Below are 26,248 nucleotides of genomic sequence, written 5' to 3'. Positions count from 1 at the left end.
GTACAAGTACACGATACTGCGTGCTATGGGCACAGCTGGCAGCAAATGTCAAGTTTGACTTGATTCACAGTAGTGTGTAACGCTGATTTCACTCCAGTCGTGTATTCCTTGACTTCCGGAAACGCTATTGCTAACTGCTATTCATACACGGCCGGCCTTGTGCCAGACGCCAGCGCTGTACCGCAGCGATAGCGAGCGATACATTGCGATGATTTCTCCATATCCGTTCCATATTTATGTGTTTGTTTAAGATGGCATCCATACTGCCATTGATTGGCCTCTTATATTAGCTGAGGAAATAAAGTATTTTTATCTTTGACTTTGATCAAACCCATAACTTAATGGTTTGACGGGGATCGAGTTCGTGTCCACAAACCGCCGAACGGCTATCTGATGCAGTTGTATGTTTGGCCGTCGAAAGAATTAGCATGCAATTGAACTGAACGGCGTTGATGGTTTTGCATATTTGGCGCGCGCCCGTTCTCTGTTGCCAAACACTGGGCTCTTTGCTGCAATTTGCCGTGCTGTTTTTTTGAGATGCATAGGCAAACTGACGTTGCCCCGCTTTGAGTTATTTTATTAATCATTCCAGACCAGTGCGGAAATATGTGACACACTGCGTCGCAATTGTGTTATGTACGCATGACAGCGAAAATACTACCCTGGGAATTTCAGGTCTATCGTTCTGTATTGAACCGTACAATTTCTTTCATTTATTGTGACAGCTGCAACATGTTCAACACATCGTATACCGGCACTCCCGGCTGCGATGCGGAGTGTATTGTGGAAACAACGGCATTGTGCGGCATCTGGCTGAGCGGAATGGTGTTGAACATTATTTCCGGCGTTATTTTCTACCGCAAGGGCTCACGCCGCACCAGCGGGCATCGTTTTCTAATGAGCATGACCTTTTGCAATTTACTCCTGATGATCGGCGTGATTCCCATCAGTGTGTATGTAAAGTTCGCCGCCCCGGCTAATCTAACGCGTATCCATTTCACCGGCTTATTTTGCCAGCTCGTGGCGCTGGGATTTCATGCAGCTGTCGGCATAATTATGCTCACCGTGCTCTTGATCGGTCTGGATAGATTTTTAGCATGTGTTGGTAATCCATTACACCATAGTCGCCGGATGAGCTACACGCGATCATTATGCTTAATATCGGCATCATGGTGTCTGCCGGTGGCCGTTCTCATGCCGCTGGCCTGGCAGGATACGCATATATTTTTCCTGCACAATGGCTACTGTGACATTAATTGGTCCGGGACCGGCACAGCGCAGTTAGTGGCCTGTGTCTACGCCGCGCTGACGTTTGTCCTGCCGTTTATTGCCCTGGCCGCCATCTACATCAAGGTGTTCATTTCCGCCAAGAATGCCGCCTCGACAACCCGGAAGAATTTTGTTTACGAATTTCAGAATCATCTGGGCATCCGGCGGAGCATTACGGTGGAATTGGCCAAGAGTCGCAGCGGCGGCGACACCCGGCTCTCATCGGGCGCGACGGCCGAACGGCACAGTTCCTACTCATCACTGCAAGCCTTCTTAACCGGTCATGACAACCGGAAAACGGTACAGATTGTCATATGGATCCTGCTGTCCATATTAATCTGCGCATTCCCGGTCTATCTGCTGATGGTTAGTCGGGCCTTCTCGCTAGCACGCTTCGATCATAACGACAAATATCAACGTTTAGTCTTCTTTCTCTTCTTTGTCGCCTCCACGATCTGCAATCCGTTCCTGTACATTTTCAGTAATTCCAGTCTGCGGCGGGATGTCAGGAGATTATTCATGGGCAAGGCCGAGATCCGACGGCAGTGCAGTCTGCAGATTAACAACGGCAGCTTCCGGTCGCAGACGTTGTTGCAGGTGCAGCCGTCGCATGCGCTACAGCAGCAGCGGTCTGACTCCAGGTGTATCTCCACACGACCCTCTCTCTGCATGGAGATTGCCAGTGGTACACCCACGTCCGCCGCCGCCGCGTCGCTGGCCGCATCCGCATGCAACCATCATCCGGCGCCGGCCGGTAAGCAATTATCCATAAATCTCCTGCCTAATGAAAACGAGGATACCCGATTATTAATGCCTAATCACTCCGCTAATAGTCTAATGGGCAAATCATCTTCCAGCCGCAGTCTTAGTCGGAAAAGTGTGTCATTTATGGAGGAGGATAACCCGTTTGTTGGCCGTGTCGCCGCGGCGGCTCGTGATTAATGGATGCCGTTCCAATCTCTTAACACTTGCGCATTTGCAAATTAGTTCGCCGAAGAAGGGTGAACCGATCTGGGCAAAATTCCGTTATGTGATACGCACATCTTCATTACTCGAACAGTTTGTACAATGAATTGCTTATATTAATTTTTACGTCTTATTAGGCTTTTATAGTCCTGTTAATTTTATATTAGGCATAGCTCCAAATTTACTGGTCTCGTATGTGATTTCGGTAATCCCGGTGAATGAATTCGACTTCTATGACGACTTAATGGTGTGGTCTGCAAAGACAAGTTGGACAGATGCTGTAAAACTACTGCTATCTGTGTGCTGCAAAGTGTAAACTATGGAAACATATAGTATATTACATTATACATGGAATGTTACGTACAGTAGGTGTAAATTAATTTTATAGTGTAACAATACTATTTTAATGATTTATGATTAATCGAGCTACAGCTGAGAGATGCATCGGGCCGGTTTACGTGCGTTAGAGCTGAAAAAAAGTACTAACTGGTCGTGTGGTCGACCACGCGAAACCAGCCACGAGATTTTGAAGTACACACGGAAGACGGAAGTTCATGATCAGAATTTGAAAGCATGGTGTACAGCTCATATTTCAACTTCATACATCTAGACCAATTTCTTCCTTTATATGCAAGCGACTTTCACCTTCTGTTAACATATCGAATTTCCGAATGCCGGTTAATGCAAAAAACGCGGAAATCAGGCAATCGGCTCCCAAAAATCTAGTCTTCAACGTTCCCTTCACGAGAATTCCTGTATGTAATCAGCAAAAAAAGCGATGCACCAAATTAATCGCACCAGGGAATGTTTATTCTCACCAACGTCAACAACAACACAAGACACCAGTCCACCTTTCCAAATGTGCCGAAACGGCGACAATGTCATACACACTTCATACCACCCGGGTAAAACTACAAAATACTAACACCACACAAAGAAAACTAAAAAGACGATAACAAAAAGTTAAAAGAAAATTGGCCCATTCGCAAATATTCATTAAATTAAAATCATAATCAACAAAGACACCCACGATACCGGCAGTGTTCCCATCAAATTTGTCCGAAATCAAGTGCAATACTGTTAGATTCAACAAAACCTAAATAATTAATTACAAGTAAAACCCATACAAAACAAAATAATTACACGACAACAACATCTTCACGGACAGACGAACAACGAATTCTAAAGAGGCAGATCAGAATGAGCTCCGCGCTACGTATCTATACAACATATGCTGCGCTGCACAGGTAGATAAATGCATCCAACTGGTCCACGCTTAATCAAAAGGCTATCTACAACATCTATAATAAAAACAGGGAAAATTAAACTGCAACCAACGAACATTAAATTTTAGCCATTTATTTTAAGGGTGTTACGTAAGGCTACTAGTAATTCTCTTCCGATAACTTTGCCAGTTATTATCTAATAATTCTTTGTATTTCTTCTGCTTGGTATAAAGTAAATGCTGGAACAAGTGACTACTTACAGCGAGTTTCTTCAAAAATCGCTTCAGCCGTTTCATGGTCTCAAAAGGATCAATGGTCTCTGGTACCTCGTGCCGTTTAGTTTTTGCTCCCTGTTAAAAGCAACACCCTTTGTAACAAACACAACCACAACTAACACCAACATCGCACCTCGTCATCTCCCATCCAATCCAAAAACTCCGTATATAAACATTTACATCCCGCAGTCAAGAATTTTGGAATCTTGCGAGGCTTTTTATGCTCTTCGACGAAATCCGCTAAACGATCGGTCATGTCATTCAGCGCGTACCAGCACGCTGTATAGAAATGCGGAAATCGATAACGTAACGGAGTTTTAAGGCGATCTTCCATTTTGTTAATCCTAAAACAAACAAATTTACAAGCCATCGAAATACACCAGCTAAAGTTATCCACTATCCAACATACTTTAGCTGCATTTCAACGCCAAGATGGTGGAGAAAATTTCCTCCAAAAACAAGGCTATCTTCCGGAGTATAAACAGCATGGATCCTGCATAGAGGGGCATTTTTAGTCGAAAAGAGATGACTTCCAGCAAAAACCAGAATTATGGAAGCACCAACACATGCATCAACGAAAATGCCGTTACCACACTGTGACATTACAAATTGTAAAGCACTGTCATTATGCGGCAGATGAGCTCACCAGCCACTAGGCATGAGGATGGTTTCGCCTTGATTTAACTCCAATTTATAGCAGTGGCATTCGGCGCCCAAAAACCTTTCTGACTGCTTATCGGATTTCATCCACTCTTCATATTTTTCCAAGTTGGAATCCGTCGGCGCAATTAAATAAAATATCTTTTTCCCCTATTACAGAAAAACATCACGTCGCCTGACATTACAACTTCCGAAAAATAAACACACATTTAACCAGAGTAGGTATTACCAATCCTCCTGCTTACTTTAAAAATGTGATACCACACGGACGTTCCACCAAAGTCAATATGAAAATCCGTATAGCTGTCTTGAGCGGACATCAGACAGTATTTCTGCACTTCGGGCTTGGCATACGGACTTTCCGGTGGCACATCATTTAATTCTGGAAAATGTTGATCCGCCCAGCTCAGCTCACGCACCACCAGAGGTGGTATCACCTTTGCGGCAAGTCTACAAATAAGCATATAAACATATTATCGGCCGCCGTGACCACTCTGGACAGCACCGCGGGAACCGACTTTCTGCGCTACATGAACAACAACAAAGAACACATGTCTGGTGTTTTAAATGAAAAGTATTAATACAAACGCCAAGCTGTTTTAAAGCCAGCAATCTTGAAACGACGCACGAGTAACTTACTCAGTATTACTAAACTCCAGGCTAATGATATTAAGGACAGGATTCCTAGGCGGCGGAGTTTGCATATACTTGAGAAATTCATCTAACGTTAGTTTGATTCCATCCTCTTGCGTTTCTACGAACCCAAATGAATAACCAACACTAAATTCAGAAACTTATTTTGTAATGTTCAATTTTCACTTACGGACATCGATGGCTATAACTTCTCGGGATCCACCTACAGATAAATGTACTTGAAATTTACTCTATAAAAAAAATAAAAAAAGCTACAGTACCTAGGATTTGAACAACATCTTTATAATAAAACTCAGAACCGGGGATCACAATCTCCAATCCGCCTTTCTCGCGAATCAAAATCGGTCGTTCAAAACCATTTTCTTCCAGATACTGCACATCAATTTCAAATCCTCTTTTTACATCCAAAACAGTTTCAATACTAAACACAAACATATTAAAATTACTTATTCACCATGTTTGTCAGCGGCATTTAACGCAAATTTAAATGCACGTTTTGCAAGACGCTAAGAAAATTACAAATCTTCAACTTACGGTGAAAACTGCCTTTTTTGTAACTCCTCCATAAACCTAGGTGTCCCAGACTGTGTAGGTTTACCGGTAGCACTTTTTTCGTATGCATTATGGCGGTGCATGTTTGTCCTTGGCTTCTCTGTAAAACACCCAACTATAAGTGAAGCTTAAAGGCTCAACACGAATTCAATGCCTCCACCAACAAAATTTCAATAATACTCTGCTTCCTGAATTCTAGAAAGATGTCTAAAACCAATTTTTATGCATCAAAACTCTAAATGCATGAAAAAAAACTTCAGTTTTGGATTAGTGTGTAAAAGCAATTCGCCTGTAAATAAACCTTACTCGTTGGCTCTCCATGCTGTTTAGCGCATTCGCGACAATAGTAATTCAGGAAGGAATCCGCTTGCATTGCTGAAACATTTACACATCTACAAAAACCAAACAGTCCTTACGCTAAAAAAACGCTCAAGGATGACAACAACGCTAGAGAGAACTGTTACTCACTCTCCATGAAACCACTTTTCGCAACCGCTGCATTCAATCATAAATCTGTCCTTGTTTTTCTCCTCATCTTTGCAAATGCACGAATAATCCCCTGACGCTCTGGGTTTATGTCTTTTTTTCTTTGCAGATAAATCCAGTGGCTGCGTCTCGATTTCAGTAGGCGATAAAAATTTCTTCTCCAGGAGAAAATGATCAATGGGCGAACTGGTGGGTTCCGCGCACGGCTCCTTCCCGGACTTTTCGGCAAACTGCCCAACGGTCTGTGGAATTACCAGGGACGGCGCGGCAAGAGGCTGAGCTGCAACTGCGGGCGCAGGCGACTCAGTTGCATGACACGCAACGGCCTTCGAATCTCGGTTTAACGGTAAACTTGATGATTTCCGCTTTTTGGATTTCTGGAAGTCAGCTGGTTTTGGTGAGAAACTGTTTTCAAGAGACATTATATAATCCGGAGTGGGGGTTGATCCCATCTGCAAAACATAACGAATCAGTAATATCCTTACTGGTCTAAATCTGGGCTAAAAATCGTAAACATTACCAACGGTCAACGGAATGCTGATATTCCCTTTAAATTAATAAGGAAATACCACATTATTATTATGCTATCAGTGGCAAAGCGCCACCACCATAATATGTGAAAAGCGATACTAAGCATGCAGAAAAAGATTTTTACAAGTAATTTCTATATAGATCTCTAATCATGGGTCTAACGTTGTTGCAAATTTCATGCGCGAACAATGAAAAACGCAGCGACAACAAATGAGAACCGAAAAAGCAAAAAACGTACGTTCTCTGAATGGTTTCTCTTTTGGGAACTCATGTTTCCATTTGCTACATGCAACGGCAATGCAAGAGAATCCCCACAGTAACCATAAAAAGTTCGTGCAGAACTCTCCCCTCAACGTTTCAGTTATCATAACGAAAACAGCTCCAAATCAGCACAATAATGGCAACAGAAATGCAAATCTCCAAAAATGGATCTTCGGTGCAGCCTGAGGGACGTTAATTCCATTACAGCTGCACACAAATTTTGGTCCTCGTTAAGAGCAGGTTTGGCTAGTTTTTACAGATGTAAATTTAAAAGCAATCCTAAACAGCCGTTCCGTTCTGTCGAGGAACGAAAGTGTCCAATTTCGCAAGAAACTGTCACAATGAGATCGTCTGATGACCACGACGATCAACGTTTGGAAAGTTTATTTACCCCATCCGCACTTACTTACATAAGAGCTTATTCAAGGTAAGATTGTGGCAGCCGCCCACGGTTCTGTCTTCAATTTGAACTGTTGCGTGGCCAGCAGCCAGTGTACGTTTCAAACTTTCAATAAAGAAGCATGGACAGAAGTCTGCATAGTGCTGTTTGTGCAGATACGGTACGATAATCATCTCTACTGGTGCTGGACTCGCGCTTAAATTCCTGAAAGTTGAAAAAGCATTATTTTATTCAAAATCAAGCACCTATCAGTTTTCATGTATAATACAAATATGCATAAAAAGGAGCAATATCATTATTTTTGAGCAGCTCAAGCGGCCTGATCAGAGAAAAGGTTAGGGTGTCATGATGACTTGAACTTAAAGACTACTTCTGAAGTCTCGGCTCTGTAATCGGGCGAAGTTCCGGTCCGAAGATTCTGCATGAGGGTTTTGAGATTCGAAGGGAATGGGACAAAACACGTCGATAAGCTCTGATAACGTTTCGCTAGTCCATGATTCTGCTTGGCTTCCGGGCCGTTCCGGCGCTACTGTTCACGCTGGTGACTCGTCTGAGTCGTCTCACAATCGGTGTGGATATTGCTTGCCTCATCAGTGTAGCAGTATGGCAATTGGCACGTAATGCAACCCAGGAAATGCTTTTATTGTTACTATCATTACGATTACGACAAAAGAACAGCCTAAAAGGTCACTACAGATAGTCTCCATACATCGCACTAGGAACTTAATTTGATTTGAGTCTGGTCGAAAAACTCAGAACCACGAACAATCAACATTATCGTAAAAAATAAGGACTAAACTTTTTGGTCACAAAAATTATCAACGATAACTATCGCGGTGAGGTAAAACGCCGCGGTGCCGGGCCCGTGTTTTTTGATTAATTTGTTGTGAAAATGTTCACCATCAGAACGTGTTTCGATTGGGGAACGGTCCTTCTCCTGTCCTCGAATTGAAGGGGATTTTTTATTTAGATGTCTTAGCGGCACTCTTAGGGTGGGTCTCACATTCAAAGCGAATCTCGTTATGGTACGGTTGCTCAACCGCACGAGGTGGTTGTTTGCAGTGGCCACGCCTACAGATACGGTACGCGAAGCCACCTCGCGAGGTGGAGTTGCTGTATCGCAACTAGATTCGCTTTGAATGTGAGACCCACCCTTAGCATCTTGGCCATTTGTTTAAATAAGTCGGACGAAGTTCAGGCTTAGTATTTAAAATTAATAAACTAATTCAAAAGAATTTCTTCTCGGTTTTTAAGTAGTGTTACTTCACGAATAAATCCTTTTCATTACATTTTTATATTTAGTCGACCGTCAGATTTGAGCTGGTTCATTTTGCCGCAGTTGTTGTATCTGTACTCTGTAGTCTGACTCTGTACTAGGCACTATGCAGGAATGAAAATTGAAATTTAAAAACTGAAGAAATTCAGAATGGGTTTCATCGTATTGCTTGCTCTATCGCATATTTTAGGCGATTCGAAAGCACGGTGGTGTGGTCATTCGATATCGCCGCAGTCGGTCTATCGCATTCGCATGCACGGTCACATAGTACTTACTAGTTAGTAGTAGTTAAACCTGTACACAGTACGCACATACAGTACAAGTCAAAAAGTCTAGAGTAGAGTAGAACGGAGAGGAGTGTCCACTTCATCTCAAATGCAACGAGTGGCCCTGATGTGAAAAGAGAAATACAACGTTGAAACTATTTCCAGCTTTTAGTGCCGAAGCTGTATGAAATCATAGCTAATAGAACCGGAAAGCTGCGTATACGGTAGACATATTTAACCACAAATGTAGAGAAAGGAGATGAACAGTGGCAAAATGTGAAGTGGAAGGAGAAAGCAATAATAAACAGCCAATAAACACGATTTCCTCGTGGACCACAGTCCAGAATCTATGTTCACCGAGCAGTCTGCAGAATCTCGAATACCGGAGCGGCAGAGTGCCTGGATGTTTATAATCTCTTTTATCACGCCTGCTGCCAATCGATTGTGAATAAAGGGGAAAACTGGACCAATAAGACTTGCCACAGTTTTGGGTATGTACGAGTAGGAGCCAAAGCACTTGTTTGTAAGCTTCAAAGCTAATCGATATTTTTGTGATCGATCGGTAACAATGTAGCAGCGTCGTTCATGTTGACTAAATCACCAGCGTTATATGCAGTGGTGAATTCATATGCATCCCGAGAATTCCGCTGTTTGGCAGCCACTGGGAAACGAACAGGATCGATCAGTTCATCGCCTGCACATATTATCGCGTAATGAAAGCTTTTATGTAACGCGTCAAACGAGCGATATATGGGGTTGTTGTGGACTTCGTGGTGAATCTAACCTCCCTTTTCTGTAGTCTGATTTTCTGGATGCTGGAGAAACGTTTTCTGAATTCTTAACCGATCAAGTCTTCGCCGTAATCATGGGATGCGATTCGTGGGACGATGTGGAATGTCTGTTGGTGGATGATCCACCTGATTTTATTCGGCCTCCCCCGCTGCTGTTTTGTGATGGCTCCTTCGAGGAACAATTCACTTGCAGCAATGGTATTCCTTATCCATTTTCCATTAATACCGACGGCGTGCAAAATGAGCCGACCCTGGCCATTATTGTTGTATGCGTTGTGTTGTTCAGTGTGGCACTGACCGTTTCCGGTGTATGCGCTTGGAGGTGAGTAATTTTGCCGATCGGTTTACATACTTGATACTGGTAAAACTGTAAAAGTGACCGTAAAACCAAGGGTAAAAAACAACTGGGTATGATGCTTGGTGGTATTTGGCAAAACTGAAATAAGTCTGCGAAAAGCACATTTCATGACATTTTATTAATTTTGTGAACTTGTCTATTTTGTTTTTTCAAAACTATGAAATAAGTTTTTCATCGCTTTTTTTGAAAATTTCTATAGTTTGCGCTATTGAAATTAACCTATTATTTTCGGTATTAAGCCGATTCGTATATCGCAGTGCTTTCTGGCTAGGTCTCTGTCGTTTCCCGATTTACAAAAGAAAACATAGTGAGAATGGCATGGCTTTAAACAAACACAGCATTGAAATGATCATGTATGTTATGTTGATGTTTTTGCCTCTCACCTCAAGTAGTTTCTTTGTTCGTAAGTCTTTTCCTACGATACTTGAAACCTGAAAGGAAGTGTGGTTCAAGTCACTGTGAGTCAGTCCACGAGGACAGCACTGGGCCAGTATTTTTCTTTTTCTAAGTACTTTCGATGGGATCTCAATCCATTCCTTATATTCTATTGGACGGTCTTTTGTTATGCGTCAGATGTTGTTTTTATTCATCAAGAAAATAGGATCCTACACACATCCCCTGCCTAGGTAATTACTCGCCAAAGATGATCGGTGCAGTCTGGCACCTGTCAGCTCAAAGAATGGCACGCACTTTTTCGCCCGGTCGGAGTTTTCTTTACCAAGACGGATAAGTTGAGCCAGCCTGGTTGACAAAAGAAATCATTATCCGCTCGGCAAGCGCTCTTTTCTTTAATTCTACCAGCTAGCGCAATCATTAGCGGAGGAGTTCAGAACAAGTAATGATAAATTTCACCGGCTACAAGTTTGCGCTAACGATCTCATTTTCTTTCGAAATTTCGTTTTATGGTCACCGGCACGAAAAGGAACACGGACAATGTATAAGAACCATTACCATGCCATTACCAATACAGAAGCTTGCAGAAATGATTACAGTAATATTGCTAAAATTCTTTTGTGCGGGATAATGAAAACTAATATTTTTAATAAAAATTATTTGGTAACTGTATGTTGCACTTTGTGTTAAACTTTGGAGACAGATTACTAAACTGCCGTAGCTGTGCTGGCGATCCATTTTCGGGATTAAAAATAGCGGCTACACAATCTTGCTACGACGTTAAATGTGGCGTTTATTTAAATGGATTCTTGTTCGCGCCGTTTGGAACTGCATTTCTCCTGCCATTTCTAGTAAAGCCTCTTGAATCCTTAATGTTTGCTTAAAGAGGTCATCTCGCTCAGAAAAGTGTTGCCTGAGGAAATTGTATTTTGCCCTGTGTGTTATTATTCTGAAATGCGATGCGGCACTGAAGGAACCTGCTGTCTAATGCATTTTCTTTTGTCCGGCCATAATTATGCAGTTGGACGGACACATTATACTGCGGCCGGGCACTGCCCAGCACGGCTGCTGCACTCTGTTATTTATTTCACATCTCCTGTTCGCTTTGGGTTACCGCCCTTCCTTTACCCCCCGCATGACAGATACAGTTTCCTCTGCACATTCCCGCAGTGCCACTACGTGTTGGTTAATATCAGATCAACGGGAATCTGGGCGTTTTCGGGCGTTCATTGCGTTGTCGGAGGCAACAAGATAATGCAATGTAATTCCGAAATCTACATATTTGTAACATGCGCATTATGTGATGCCCATTGCCGCAGTTTGGTAATCGCTTTCTGGATCAGCATGAGTACTGTAGGTTTGACCAGATGTTGCCTGTAGCCTGATTCTAAATCATGGCGATACGAGTGGAGTGTCCAATCGGTTACTACATTTTCAGTCTGGAATGCATCCAGTTTTTGTGATAATTGGGTGGCGCTACGTCTGTGCGTTTCGCTCTAATAGGCGTAAACACTTTGATTAGATAGTATTTGTCGAAAGTTAACTCGGATTTAAATGCGTTAATGGAATAAACAGCATACTTTCTCCTCTAATCTCGCATTTTAAACATCTGTCAGATTCGCATCCACGTACAAACAGATTTTCGGTCTCGCATTCGCACGTAAAAGGGCTTATTAACTACGGATAATGCGTTCTCCCTACTGGATAGACTAGATCGAGTTCATGACGAATTCCTTTTTGAAGCCTCATGGGAAATCTGTAGATATTAAGCACCGGATTAAGGAAACGCTAGTAAATTGGGAAGCATGTGGACAAAGGATAATAATACCTATCTCTGAGATTTTCAGTACTCGTACAGCAATGCATTCGTGGCCGATTATAGCTAATCATCAAATTCGGGACTGTTCCATGAATATAATGAACTAGCCTATCGACATGTCACCATAAAATACTATACCATGTTGTGACTTGTTACATACTCGTGCAAGTATGAGTACTTTAAGTCCATTATTTTACTGTACTAGAATATTGTGTTCGCTGAATTCACTTAGCTTGTAATTTGTAAATAATCCACCGCATACGGAAAACTCGTTTTGCTGTTAGTTTTCGAAAAAACCCTAACAGTAAAATTTATACGCAATATACGGTGGGCAAGAAAATCAGTTTGTTGTAATATTTTAGGAACAAGAAACACATTCGCCGACTTCTGTCCTGCTTATCTGGATCCCCCAGTTCCGTGCGGAAGCATTCACCTGCCTCGGTTTCCACCTCCGACGGATCGGAAGGATCCGGTGCAGCGGCCTACTCGGATAACTTAGATTACAAAAAGATATCACTGCTGAATGCTGTCAGTCCGGTACGATAACAGCTTTAGTGACACCCAAGTGCCGCTAACAATTCTAATGGAAATTGATTCGTAATTTTTGTGTTTGATTATTGCAGCCGTCAGGAGTAAACTTCTTGACAGACAGCGCCATCCGCTATGCACCAACATCCACATTACAGTCGCAGCAGCGCCAACCCCATGTGGATGGGCACATCTACGAAGAGATCGCTAATAACTATCCGGCATGCTTGACAACAACAGCCGGCTACTATCACGGCCCGGTCCAGCCGCATCATCATGCCCACTATACGCTGAGTTGCAAAGATGGCACGACACTGGCACAACAAGCTTTCATCCAACGTCAATCATGGCTGGATTTACTGCAGCGTCCACCATGCCTTGAGACCACGTTTAATCTGTATGATGATGGAAATAAGACAGCGGCGTCTGCGTGCCCCAATTGCTACTATCCAAGTTTGCCCAGGGATTCATATCCACGAATCGATATGCCAACGGAGTTTGGCCACATTACGATTAATCCCGTGGAGCAGCTTACAAGCAGCCGGACCGGCAAGCGTCGCCAACGCACCAGGCCATACCAACTGCATCCCACTAATTTATCGGATGGTACGTGGCTACGTGCTTGGCACGTAATGGGTATTCTTTATGGCTAGGCAAATATTAGGCTAAAGACATTTTTGCGCAAAAGCACGTACCGTTTATTTACGAGTTAACTTCGTACAAGAAATTACCGCTCTTATTCCTTTATTAACCTTTGCATATGAATAGGGTGGGGCGATAATTGCAAGTAACTAACTTCTGCCTAATTTGCAGCGGATACCACGGCGGAACGCCTGCCCCAGTATTTGAATCAGTATCTTGTGCTGCCGAACAATCTGCGCGATCCCTACCAACGTGGTGAACGCGTGCATACTATGGATGCCGGTGGTCAACGCAAACACCGTCCATCACGAAAGCACACAAATCGCCATCTGCAAGGCCAGTTGGCTAATAGTTCCGATATCTGCATGTTCAGGAATGAACTGCAAAATGATTTACGGAACGGAATCGAGTAACATGGATCTGAAAAAGATGCGTGCAGGCTGTTTACTAGTTGTACATTTTTCGTAAAAATTAAAAAGATTAAAATTACGCATGTTACTACTTGCATACTTGCGTTTATTGTTGGGTTTTGTTTTTGGACGTCGATTCCTGTTAATTAGTTTTGACTATTTAGTTCATAACATTTTGCAGCAGTTTCCGATTAAAGATAACAATGTTTTTCCGGTTCTTACTCGTAACGTTGTAATTACGTGATTCTTATTATTTTAGCACTGGAAATCTTTGTATTATCGCGAAATAAAGGCTGTTTTTTCGATTACTGTGGCGACATTTTTGACGAAGCCATCAGGCCTGGTTACGTGTGAATATGGTGATATGGTGGCAAAGTGCACTGATCAGCCTTGCATCTTATTGACAATTTTTGACATCGTTTAAGTGGTAGTGCAATCTTTCACAAGTGGTGTTCCAGATTTGTTGGCCATTTTTACTTTATGCACATTCGGTATTCCTATTACGGCACTACTCGTTTAATACGTGTAGTAGTAATATGTGTCGAAACTAGCGGTTTATTTTGTGCAGCACACTCGTCCGTTGGAGCAGCAAAATGTTCGTGCAACAATTCCACATTATCACAGCAACTTTTATAGATTTATTTACGAATTTCCCAATTTGAAACCGAATCTTCAGTATGACTGGAAAAGATGCAGTTGTATTAGCGAAATGGGCGGTAGCGCTCTTCATGGCACTAGCGATGATCTCGGTGAACATGGTGGATTCTTACCCACGTCCACAGGCGTATCCAGGAAAATCTGAAGTTTCGGTCGAAAGAAACGAAAGCGCACCACTGCTGTTGGAGGTGTATTACGAATCCTTGTGTCCTGATAGCGTGGACTTCCTGTTGCGGCAGCTGCTGCCAGTTACGCGGAAGATCGGCAACATCGTTCGGGTTGAGCTGATACCATTTGGAAAAGCAACGGTAACTCAAGTATACGCTGTCTCATACATATTAACAATTTTTTAGAATGGCTAAAGGCCAGTCGTAAAGTTGCAAACTGCTATAAACATCTGATTGAAGAGAAGGTATTATTTCGGAAAGCTAGCATTAGGCGCGATTCAAGTATTACGTAACGGCTCAGGGGGTGGGGGGTGGGTCCGGCTGGCGTTACCCGCTCATAAGTAATACATGGATAAAGGTCACAAAAGGGTGGGGGGGTGGTCGAAAAAGTGGAAAATTTTCGTTACGTAATACTTGAATCGCGCCTTAAGCATTGCAGTATGAAGTATTTCGTAATTTGTAGCATTTTGGTCGTATATTTACGTACTTTTTTCCAAGTTGTTTGTTATATCTTTTTTAAACAAATAGAAAACCTATAAAGTTATAAAACCGTTATATCTCGCACTTTTCTTCATTGTCCTAAATTAATTTTGGCGTGCACATTACAGTGGCATCGATTAGGGGCAGAATACATTTTCCGGTGCCACCATGGGCCTCCAGAATGCAAGGGCAATCGCATACAGGTGCGTTAGAGTACAAAGTAGATTCATCTATAAGGCCAAACTCCAGTTGAAAGCTCAACTCTCAAGAGAAGATTGCGATTTTGGTTGCTTTTTTAGTGTTAAACTGCAACACTCATGTAGAAGAGTGCCCTCGCTTGCAACTGTGTATTAATTATCACTTGTTCGAAACAATTGCTCGTATTTTCCTTCAGTGTCGCGATTTGCTCTCCTGCGAACAAATGCTGAATTGTTGGCAAATCAGATTTGTAGTGTCAACAAAAAGTTTCTGTTACCTAGTTCGACCTTCTTCCTTTCAGACATGTGGATATCATTTTCTAAAGCAGCAAAACGAAACTGCAGCATTGGAATTCGTTTACTGCACAATGCAGGCTTACGATCCGTCCACAGTTGCCGAAAGAGTAAATGTCGCTTACCATTTTGCAACAACGTATTCCAAAACTGTCGGTGACCTTTATGTCGTCGACTTGCGTGCAGAATCATAGCAATATGTATTCATATTCACTCTTGTGCAGAATTCGTGCTACTCGTACTTCAGTGTTCAGAATTCGAATTCTGTTTCTAGTGTGCCAAGAAATCTGGTTTCAGTGGAAAAGCCTTACTGGATTGCACTAGAAACTCAGCCGGAAGCCATCTACAGCACAAAATGGCTCTGAAAACCGAAGCTTTAAAGCCGAAACTGACATGGGTTCCATGGCTTGTTATTGATGGTGTACGTTTTCCATTAGCGTATTTTACCACTTAGTAACCCGGGGTCACTATTTTTTCGTAAGGGTTTGGCCCGTTTGGGATGGGGTCTTTATTTCGTGGAAAACTTTTGGAAATTGGGAAAAAAAGGAAATTTTGGAAATTGGGATCGCTATTTGTTATAATACGTTATGCAGTTTATAATTTTTGCAATAATACATAATTGCACACCTAAATAGACTTTAGACTGTCACTAAATGACTACGAGTCTATGAATAATTCTAAAGGTGGCCTAATATTTATACGGTTTATATTAAAAAGTAACCATTTAGATGATATATACTTGTGGTGTCTTGATTTTAAAGTATCGTAGGTGCATAATGATCACATACAACGTCTGGGAACCAGCAACTTGCTTCATTTGTTGTGTTCCATGTACAAGGTAAGGAACCAGAATTATTACTGGTTTAGCACGTTTGAAAACGTGTACGTGAGTATTTTTGTTAAAAAGTTAACGGTTATGACGTTAATTAATTTTCTGAATGGTACTGATTTTCAGGGTCACTTACCGTCAGCTTGCCGGCACAGGATCAATTACTAGCCCCTTCACTGTTTTAGTGGAATGGTTTTTAGTGGACTGTTTTTGAGCGCAGCATATAATGATTATCAGTAAATGGAAACAAATAAAACAGTTACAAATACTTAAATAATGGTTGGCAGTGTATCTATACTCTATAAACGTTACGTCTTTACAGTACCTGCACGAACTGTACAATTTTGCACCACATTGTTGCGTACTTGTTACAAAGTGCGGCAATGGAAGCATTGCGGTTGTCGATACAGTTGTAAAAATTTATACTACAAAGTAGAATATGCATTACGTTACCGCACCAAGTCCCGTAAAAAATGGAATGTGGCAATGAACTACATCAGCATCAGCAGTTTAATAACGTACACATCTTGTGATCACAGTAAATCTTGACCACAAGTTCATGCAAATGCTTTAGCTGTTATGCTATGGCAAGTTTATCAAATAGTTATTTGTGCAGAAATATTGATAAAGAGCTGCAAAATGATAACGACATCATCGCAAACCTGTTGCACCTTGCACCAGCAATGCGCTTAGGTCATCTGACGTTCACCTGATCGAATTAACACCACCAGTGCATTTTGTTACAGTGTTTTTAAACTTCCTAAGTTTTGTATAAAAACAACTCGCACACAAAGTCTTGCAAGTGTGCACGAATATCTAAAGTACCGGCAACTGGAACTGCACCTGCAACCAACTCAAAAATGCTGACTTCCGGTAAATATATGCTGGTGCTGACTAGCTTAACGATTGTGTTTGCGTGCGCCTCATCGAAGCTTCATCACAAGAAGAATCACCATTCCCATCGAAGAATTCGGGATGCAGCGCCAGTACTTTTAGAAGTTTATTATGAAACACTATGCCCGGACAGTCGTGCATTTATCACAAACCAGCTGTATCCAACTTTGCAGCAGATCAACAGCATTATGAACGTGTCCATGATTCCTTACGGCAAAGCAACGGTACGAGCACAAAAGTATTATACGAGGAGAAGTTTTTATGCATATATTCGACACTATAACTGGCAGCATAACAAAATTAATTTTTTATATCGATTTGCAAAGTTTGGTTGTCTGATGTATATAAAGTGCGACTATAAGTAGGCTTTTTGCTAATGTAGCAAAAACAGGATGGCGATAACTGGGTTTTCACCTGCCAACATGGACCAAGGGAATGTGTTGGAAACGTAATTCAAGTAAGCACTCACGAATTCCTTTAATGCCGTTACCGGCTGTCGTAAACAACTCTTGAATCGCGACAAATTGTACGCTTAAATTATTAAGGTACTTAACTAACACCCAGTGTGTCATTTGTGTAAACGGTAATATGCAGTATTTCTACAGCAGAAACAATTAGAATCCTGAAACTGCAATGTTCTTCAGAAAGCGGCAGATTTTGAATTTTGCTTTTGCAGTCTTGTGCTCTGAAATATTTGCCGCTGAACAACACTGACCCCGCTACAAAAATTTCTCGCGTTTTTACCCTAATTAACTGCATGGAAGCCGCAAAAGATCCCTCATCCGCTGGACCTGATGTATGTTGCACAAAAACTTTGCTGTTTTGAATTATGGATACCTACATCTGTAATAGGATAATTATACCTGCAACTGCTTAACAGTGTGCGAGCCAGCAAAGCATTGACTTTGCACCTATTGACAAGTGCTCGAAAAGTTCAGAAGGAAACCAGTTGGAACACACTATGGGAGTGCGAACGGAATCTCTGGATCCCAAACTGACTTTTGTGCCCTGGATGGTCATCAATGGCGTAAGAGTGAAATAATTAAGTTAAAATGATAACTTTATAAAATTTTAAATTATTAGAAGCTAGTTGTGGAAGCAGAACACGTATAGCTTTAGAAGTACGCTATGTACAAGTATACAAGCGGATCATAATTTGTGATGTTTTCTTACAGTAAACTGTGACCAGTTTTGTTTTGACTTTGTAAGTTGTAACTATTTAGATTATCAGTTTTTCAATAATTTAGCATTATGTGGAATATTAATTGCAGATTCATACCGCCAGCATGCAATCGCGCGCTTTGTATGACCTTTTGGGACTCATCTGTGATACGTACACTGTAAGTTTTAAACACTTCTAAATACCCAATACTGATGCGCTATTACAGTACTCGTACCCATGAGAATTTTGCAAATCGTTTGTTCTTAACAGGGACCAAAGCCGGCAGCTTGCAATGAATGATTTGTGCCAATAAAGAATTACCGTATTAAACGACGTCCTTGGACATACGTTTACATGGATTATAACTGATTATCGGACGTGCTTCTTCAATTCTGCTCTTGTTTAAGATTAAAATGTTTAAATTATGGCTTATAAGTTAAGCCTAGCTCAGCAAATTCTGCCTGTTTAGTCTTCATTTCTTACAATCATGCTCATTAAATAACAATTTCTTTTTATTTATTTTTTTTTGGTATCACCAACTCAAAAATTTTCAGAAAACCACCACACCTAAACTTCATTTGTGGAAGTTTGAGTCCAGACGTCGTAAGAAAAGTTCTTATGTGTTGTCGCACGTAAATAAATTAGCTCAAAGCTGGCGCTATCTGTGTGGGAGCGATCGAGGTGCACAATGCGATAATGCAAATTGCATTATGAAGGAGTCGAGCACAAGCACAATTTATCGAAATTTATGAGCGCTTATCAGTGCAAATGCAACCTATGTGCAACTATGCGGAAGACTAAGTATGAAAACTGCGAATCGTGTTAACGTTGCAACCAAATACCGATTACGTGAAATGTTGATAAAGCCGAAACCACGTTCCTCACAAACCATGGTTCTTAGGAAGCATATGCTCCCATCGAAAGTTTTAGTGAGCAGCTGCATTCTGCTCTTCCTCTTTCTAAGCAGAGGAATTCCTGCAGTTGATCATGATGAGGATTTGTCGCAACCCACCGAAACTGTGGTTTCGGAAAGTGTGGACGAACACGCAGATTTAGATATTTTACCAGAACTGGAACCGGAAGAGCAATGGCCAACGCAGGCACACTTCAGCGCGGATCCTAACGATTGGCCGGGCAACGGTCAACCGCTGGGTCAAACCGCGCCGTCGTTCAGCGTAGACCGCGTCAAATCCTTCCCGCCGCGAAAGACATTTATTGACGATTATGCCATTCCGGCGATGCCATTGGTTGTGGCCGGGGCATTCAAGGATACGAATATTGAGAAAAACTGGCCGAGAGATTCCTTTTTCACAACGAATGCCTTTGCCGCACTGCACCGGGTAAACGCGACTGGGCCATCAAAAAACACCGAGGAATTGTCGCTTCGAGAGTTTTTCCTGCGAAAGTCCTGGGATACCGCTATAGAGATGGAGACGACTATTCCAGATTTTATGCGCATAGATTTCAGTATTCCGGTATCGGTGCAGTGCAAAGCGATTATCGAAGAACTGCAAGAAGCGAAGCTGCGGATGTCTGCTTCGAAGAAGACCAATGTAATTCCCGCTGTCAGCAATCTGGATCGGTTAGTCTGCGTGGCAAAGGGAAAGAAAAATGTTTTTTTGGTCAATGGGAATCAAGTTCACCGGGATAGCAACTTTACTGTTACACTCGAGATCGATGCAGCGGAAACCTTCGATTTCGATTCGGTTGACCTGCGAAAAATTCCCGGGCTGCGTTTTGCAAAATTTTATAAAGCGGAACTAGCAGCAACGGACTGTCTGTACATCCCAGCAAAATGGACACAATTTGTGAAAATCTCTTCTAATTTCATTGAGGCGGAAACGAACTGGATTCGAAAAACAATTGATTCGTCCGATAAGATTTGCGGCGCCGTTCCAACCGGCAAAATGACACTGGGACTGCTGAAACTGGCGAAAGAACCGGAGATTGATCTCAACAAAATCATGACCATTTCTCCACTGCAGCTCATTCTGAACGCCGTTGGGCAGAAAAATTTCACATTCGACCAGATGCAAAACTGGTTAAAGAAGGATAAGAAACTACTACAGAAAATGACCGAATGGAATGATGAATATGAAGCAATTGCCGGGGAACTGTTTTTGCTGCTGGATTTGAACCGTGATGCTGTTTTCTCGGCCGATGATTTGGATTTATTACAGCCAGCAGCACAGGCTTTGTTCCTGGGCCGCCTTCACGATCGCATGCAGGATTTCATGGATATTATGACTGACCAACAAGCTGACTTGGCACCGTTCACTGGCAAGGCCGGAGCCGGCGGCGCTAAACTTAGCCCGGAAATAAAAGAATATCTGGAGAAATATAACCAAGATATGAAGAAACTCATTGCGGACGCTGTGGCAGAAAAAGAAAAGCAAGAAAAAGGTGAGCAGCAACCGGATGCAAAAGCATCCACGGATGCACAGAATTCATCCAGAAAACGTCCCGACCGGCCCAAAGTACAATGTCCCGAGGAAATTCGCGATGATGTGATTATGGAGGACACGGCTGGAAGTGACACAAGGACAAACAATAGAGAAAATTATGAAGAAGAGATTTTGGCGGAAGATGACGATGAACTTGGAGAAGTACCAGGAGTATCCAGAACGCCTACGCCGAATCCGAATGAGCACCCGGTTCACGTAGAACTCTGAAGCTGTCTTTCTTTGCCAGTGTAGTGAGAACCAACTTGAAATTTTATTTGGTGACATAGATTTAATGAAATATATGACATTATAGTATGATTAGTATCTGTACGAATCTTTTACTATGGTACACAAAAACTATTAAAAGGGACTTGGAATAGAGTAACATACTTCTGCTATCTTCACAACTCCTGACCACAAAAGAAACCAATTTCTGTATGAAAATCAGCATCGTTTTTCTTAGCTGCTATACGTATGTTTTCACACGTACCACGTTTTTATAAAAGTTGCTGTGCACTAAAGTAATAACGGTACAAAGGGTAATTTAATATTAAATGAAATTTATTTACATAGTAGGTACGGCGAACGTCATCAGAAGGTCAGGATTTCTGTAGTGTTACACTGTTATGCCATTGATTTTACATAATGATGTCGAAGGCTCGGTGGCGGAAGTGAGTTTGTAATAAAGGCAGATAAGAGTGCTAAAATCTCGTGAATTTTATAAGATGCGACATTGTTTACAGATGGATAAACCCCTCAGCATATTAATTTATATGAGTATGAAATCAAAATTTGGGGTTAAATAATTATGCTGATTGCTGAATGCTGATATACTTAATTTTACATGCTTTAAATTAGTCACAAGCCGTGACAAGCGTGAAATCCGGTCAAATTACGTAAACCACAAATACAGGCACAAAAGCGGTAACGCGGTTACAGTTGGTTTATTTTTATTACTGTACTTGTTATTTGTGTCAGTTTGTGAATTGTAATATTCCAAAATAGTTTAATCTGACCAGAAAAGAGTCATGCGCTTACGTTTTCCTCTTTCCTTGTTTTACTCTAGTTAATTTCTGTCGGTTTACCGTTTACTGTTTCCGCTTCCAGTGATGTAAACTATTTGACTGACTGTTGGTTGTGCATCTGCTCATTCCTGTTGATATCGCACGATTTACACCCAAGGTTTTTCCCTGACAGCAAAGTGATCGCGGAGTAAATTTCGGATTGCTTTCCTACATCGGTAAACATTCCGCATCTTCCGCGACTCCAGGTCGCTGGCATATTCCGTCGATTATCCGTTAAAAAATTGCTGCGAAGAGCCTGTCGACGAAGGGGCATTATGCGGGTCGATGTAGCAACTTCCAGAACCACGATGTCTGAAGAAGGTAAAATTTTCATAACTCTTGCTAATTTGGTCTTAAAACAGACTGTATAAGACCGTACCTTTCAGCCACTGGAATCCTAGAGTTTTTGTTGTAGACGATATCCCCGGGAAGGTTCGCGAAATCCATGCATTGCTGGCCAGTGCCAGCTCTGCGAACACAGAGCGACTGCGCCAGATGGCCGTTCTACCTGGCGGACTTTTGACGAATAAAATTCGTCAGCAAGCGTGGCCTAGAATTCTCGATATAAATCCCTTTGCAAAACATGACGAACCAAGTAAGGCAGTCCGCTTTAATTGACCTTGTTACAGTGGTACAAATTTTGCGGTGCAGATTTTAATAGGTGTTTAAAATACTATTTTTGGTTGGTGTTTCGTTAGTTCATGGTTTCTGTTCATGATGATAAGTCATTAAAATTTGTATGGGTTTTCGCAGCTGAAGAGGACATGAAGGAGCACCGAGATGCGCGTGTGGTGGACTTGGATGTCGAGAGATTGCTCAAAAGATATCCGCCTGATTTGGATTCGGAAGTCCGCGATGAAATGCAGGATGTGTTGAAGCGCGTAATTATGAGGACACTACACGGCACAGATTATCATTACTACCAAGGATTCCATGATATCGCCATCACCGTGCATTTGGTGCTTCGCGATGAAAACCGTAAGCTTTACCAGATTTATATCCGATACGCTTTATTGCGATCTGCACTGTATTTTTAGTTAACTGTGTTCATACCAGTTCACACGCATCACGCAATAGTTTTCAGCTGCCTCTGCAGTAATAATGGGTGTAAATAAACCTCGGTTTTTTTATTAGCGTCTATCGGCGCGGGCTTGCTTGTTATGTTAATTGGCTGTTGCCTGAATAAACATATAATGGGTGTACATGTATTATTATACAGTACTTTTATCATAGTCATGTGGATATATTGTTGGTAGTATACGTTTCGGGAAGTTTAGAACTACTTACTTAAACTTATCATTAGTAATAAGTACTTCTACTTAGGTTGGAACTATAATTTTACTTATTTGCTACTTAGTTTAGTAATCTGCTCATTGTTTCATAGCCTAAAATACACAGTGTTTTTGTTTTGTAGTGACGGTGGCCGTTCTTCGAAAACTTTGCCAGACTCATTTCCGCGTTTTCATGACGCCAACGTTATTAGATACGGTTACTATGCTGCAGTTCATTTATCCACTGATCCGCAGATGTAACCCCCATCTCCATGATTTTTTAATACGGTAGGTCGTTGCCTTTATGACTTTATCTGAAAGATTGTAAATGATAATTTTGGAAATTTTTTTAATTCCCGTTTTATGAGTATTACCGCTTCAACGTGTATCACCAAATCTGCATGAGATACATGTACAATGTGTTTGTATTATCACTTTTTTGGATTAGTCATGAACTGGATTGCTTTGGGGTCATGCGTGATGCATAGTGTGGATGCGTAATGGTGGTAGTACTGTAGTTGTGTGACGTACGATTATTTTACAGACCTTTTTTAATATGGGGTTTTCCATTCGACCGTAAATGAGCAGGTGTTATTAAATGTTAATTGCAGTGAGCGAGTGTTAGTATTTTTATTCAATCACTGAGCTCGTGAGAATGTGCATAATTGAATTTGTGTGCTTATTTGTTTGTATTGGTACATTAATGCATAAAATTAATATAATTATCCTTTTAACCGTTCTGACGTTTTTTAGGTCAGACATTGGCACAATGTTTGCTTTGCCATGGCTTATCACTTGGTACAGTCACAACATACAAGAAAATGTTCCCCTAACACTGGTTGTTCGCCTGTGCGATCTGTTTATTGCCTCCGATCCCCACATGCCGATCTACCTGGGCGCTGCTGTAAGTTATCATGCCAAGCACGTGAAGGATTTAATCAGTTTAAAGGCTTTTCTTAAAACAGATAGTGAACAGCCTGTCGCATCGGATCCTGTCGTTGCCTGAGGATCAGGCCGAAGTTCACGGATTTCTCAATTATCTCCCCACCACTCTTTCATGGGAAACGTTAATCAAAGACGCCCTGGATCTTTACCTTCAATTCCCTCCTGCCACGATTGCCCCGGAGGCTGAACGTGTACCGTACGTATTTGCTATCTGGGCTTTCGTAATGGCCGATTCTGCTTAAAGTCCAAGGCTGATTAGATGCTATTATCATGATTACAGAACAATTGTTGAACCCTTAGTGCTGCTTTGAATTCTGAAAATATCGTTCCGTTGCATTTTCACGGAGTACAGTTCTGTTGCACTTTTACGGCAGTGCACAATTAGTTTATTGATTTTCCTTTAAATTAATTTAAAAAAGCTCGCTCTCTGTGGTTCTTTTATAGAAAGCGTAAACATGAAGTCCTTAAATTTATTAACATATTTCTTTTGTAATTTGATCCATTTTGGCGATGGAAGTTTTTTATAGATTTGCCTTTATGTATTTCATTTTCCAGTAATGTTTTCGTTCATTTTGGTTAGACAGCTTCAGGAAGAGGCTCGCGAAAACAAATTTACCAGACCAACGAAAAAGCCACCGGCGATCGCACCCCAACATGACCGTTCGTGGATGAAATTTGGTATGGCAGCCGGCATTGGTGTTGTTATTGTGGCGATACTCATTGCCCGATACTATTCGCGCTCTTCCATTTCCGACCCGGCTTCCGATGGCCAGAAGTTGGCCAGTCCTCCCAATGATTTGTGATGGTGATTTTTGTACAGGAATGAACAAGAGAGATTTCCTGTTTTTCGTTTAACCTCGCGTATGAAGTTTTATTAACCAGTTTTGTCAGATCATTTATGAGATTTGTTTGGCATAGTTGACAATTTTCGTACCTGAACGTGGTTATGATGTATGTGTTTGACGATTCTGTGTTTACACGAAAACTGCAAAGAAGGAAGAGATTTCGCAGAATGCTGTGTGATTTGTCATAGTGTTGAATGGTGCACAGTGCGCGCAGAGCATTCCTGACAAGTTGGAGGTAGACAGGCACTTGAGCGATCTGCTGCTGCCTTTCCCAGCCGTATTTCCACGTTGTCGTTGTTTTCTTCGTCGTTTCGCCTGTGCGCCGCGCCACAGAGGAAAGGGAAAGTGAAAGCTGTGATGGCCATCTCTTTAAGCGTTATCTTGTTTGAAATGGTCAAATTGGCAACGCCCACTGGTCAGTCTGGTCGGTGTTTAAGTGCTGCAGGAGAAATTCCATTGTAAACGCCGGTAATTGTAGTCATTTTAGTGTTCATGAAAACGAACTTTCCTACGAAGATTGCAATTGGCATCGATCTGCTGTGCAAGTATAATTTTCTGGATGCCATTGATAAAAGATTCTGGTGTGTCGCAAACATGTATTCCCTAATTTTTCTTGCTTACAACTTACTTCTTGGAGCTCATGGGCAAATTATGCCACGTACTACGCATGAAAATGAAATCGTCGCAACATTAACTGTACGATTTGTGAAATTTTCTAATACTCGGCATATGATGTCTGACGGGCAAAGATGCGACTCGGGATGGTTTTCGTCCAACAAATGCGATCCCCATTTCACCGTCTGCTTTACTACCACCGATGCGACCTGGTTAGTCACAAATATTACTAGTTACTACAATAACTTCCAATCGCCAGGATTTAGGTAATTATTTAGATTAGGAAAATGAGGGAAATAAAGATTCAACCGTTTTCCTCTTATTGTTAGTGTTTCTATTTTTTCTTCCTATTACTTACTTCCTGTTTTGCTATTGGTAATCATTTTCTCAACTGCAGCAGAAGCAGAGTCGTTTATTTGATCGAATGTTTATTCACAAGTCATTTTAAATTAATTTTAACAAGTATGGATTAAAGCGGTACTCCTAATTTCCTGTAATAACTGCCTGGAAAAGTTTGCTTACCGGCACACTGCCGCACACACAAAACAGTCCTACGCACTCTGTGCCCTGTGCAGCTTGTCCCAGTTGCTTCAAAATCCTATTGCCGATAATACGAGTATG

At 41.7% G+C, this 26,248-nt stretch overlaps 6 protein-coding genes across 9 annotated transcripts; 5 read left to right on the top strand and 1 right to left on the bottom strand.

The window, feature by feature from the left end:
- The first annotated feature begins 187 nt into the window (after positions 1-187).
- Positions 188-2,468, top strand: LOC129591332 (neuropeptides capa receptor-like). Its single transcript, XM_055486952.1, has one exon. It carries the CDS (start codon positions 643-645, stop codon positions 2,209-2,211), a length of 1,569 nt encoding a protein of 522 aa, XP_055342927.1. The 5' UTR covers positions 188-642; the 3' UTR covers positions 2,212-2,468.
- A 565-nt stretch (positions 2,469-3,033) lies between these two features.
- On the bottom strand, positions 3,034-7,783 carry LOC129591252 (lysine-specific demethylase 7B-like). The gene is made up of 15 exons (XM_055486838.1): positions 7,651-7,783; positions 7,291-7,484; positions 6,858-7,087; positions 6,071-6,540; positions 5,909-5,994; positions 5,585-5,702; positions 5,311-5,471; positions 5,220-5,252; positions 5,036-5,150; positions 4,642-4,846; positions 4,383-4,546; positions 4,146-4,229; positions 3,870-4,080; positions 3,722-3,811; positions 3,034-3,536 (listed from the first exon to the last, which is right to left on the bottom strand). Exons 3-15 carry the CDS (start codon positions 6,888-6,890, stop codon positions 3,528-3,530), a joined length of 1,779 nt encoding a protein of 592 aa, XP_055342813.1. The 5' UTR covers positions 6,891-7,087; positions 7,291-7,484; positions 7,651-7,783; the 3' UTR covers positions 3,034-3,527.
- Positions 7,784-8,976: 1,193 nt separating this feature from the next.
- Positions 8,977-14,000, top strand: LOC129591317 (uncharacterized). 3 transcript variants are annotated; one of them, XM_055486934.1, is made up of 6 exons: positions 8,977-9,313; positions 9,439-9,532; positions 9,622-9,935; positions 12,546-12,720; positions 12,807-13,317; positions 13,525-14,000. In XM_055486934.1, the coding sequence occupies exons 3-6, from the start codon at positions 9,688-9,690 to the stop codon at positions 13,764-13,766; spliced, it is 1,176 nt and encodes a 391-aa protein (XP_055342909.1). In that variant the 5' UTR covers positions 8,977-9,313; positions 9,439-9,532; positions 9,622-9,687; the 3' UTR covers positions 13,767-14,000. The 3 variants fall into 3 exon arrangements, with proteins under 3 accessions (XP_055342909.1, XP_055342907.1, XP_055342906.1); XM_055486932.1 differs by lacking the exon at positions 9,439-9,532; XM_055486931.1 differs by having other exon boundaries at positions 9,439-9,935.
- Positions 14,001-14,273: 273 nt separating this feature from the next.
- LOC129591395 (uncharacterized) lies at positions 14,274-18,958 on the top strand. Its single transcript, XM_055487034.1, has 13 exons — positions 14,274-14,728; positions 15,196-15,270; positions 15,567-15,668; positions 15,833-15,979; positions 16,328-16,396; positions 16,514-16,524; positions 17,004-17,080; positions 17,153-17,505; positions 17,664-17,738; positions 17,958-18,077; positions 18,162-18,308; positions 18,553-18,621; positions 18,714-18,958. Exons 1-13 carry the CDS (start codon positions 14,441-14,443, stop codon positions 18,741-18,743), a joined length of 1,563 nt encoding a protein of 520 aa, XP_055343009.1. The 5' UTR covers positions 14,274-14,440; the 3' UTR covers positions 18,744-18,958.
- A 282-nt stretch (positions 18,959-19,240) lies between these two features.
- Positions 19,241-21,266, top strand: LOC129591247 (uncharacterized). The gene has a single exon (XM_055486829.1). The coding sequence runs from the start codon at positions 19,247-19,249 to the stop codon at positions 21,113-21,115; it is 1,869 nt and encodes a 622-aa protein (XP_055342804.1). The 5' UTR covers positions 19,241-19,246; the 3' UTR covers positions 21,116-21,266.
- Positions 21,267-21,785: 519 nt separating this feature from the next.
- On the top strand, positions 21,786-25,180 carry LOC129591264 (TBC1 domain family member 20-like). Of its 2 annotated transcripts, none has more exons than XM_055486851.1 (7): positions 21,786-22,272; positions 22,367-22,546; positions 22,705-22,929; positions 23,366-23,510; positions 23,976-24,126; positions 24,188-24,363; positions 24,748-25,180. In XM_055486851.1, the coding sequence occupies exons 1-7, from the start codon at positions 22,227-22,229 to the stop codon at positions 24,968-24,970; spliced, it is 1,146 nt and encodes a 381-aa protein (XP_055342826.1). In that variant the 5' UTR covers positions 21,786-22,226; the 3' UTR covers positions 24,971-25,180. The 2 variants fall into 2 exon arrangements, with proteins under 2 accessions (XP_055342826.1, XP_055342827.1); XM_055486852.1 differs by having other exon boundaries at positions 24,752-24,973.
- The last annotated feature ends 1,068 nt before the right edge of the window (positions 25,181-26,248 follow it).

This window comes from Paramacrobiotus metropolitanus, unplaced genomic scaffold (genome assembly GCF_019649055.1).
Source record: "Paramacrobiotus metropolitanus isolate TYO unplaced genomic scaffold, Prichtersi_v1.0 Parri_scaffold0000045, whole genome shotgun sequence".
NCBI lineage: Eukaryota > Metazoa > Tardigrada > Eutardigrada > Parachela > Macrobiotidae > Paramacrobiotus > Paramacrobiotus metropolitanus.
The sequence above is the reverse complement of the archived record's forward strand: the minus strand, read 5'-3'. Positions and strand labels throughout refer to the sequence as shown.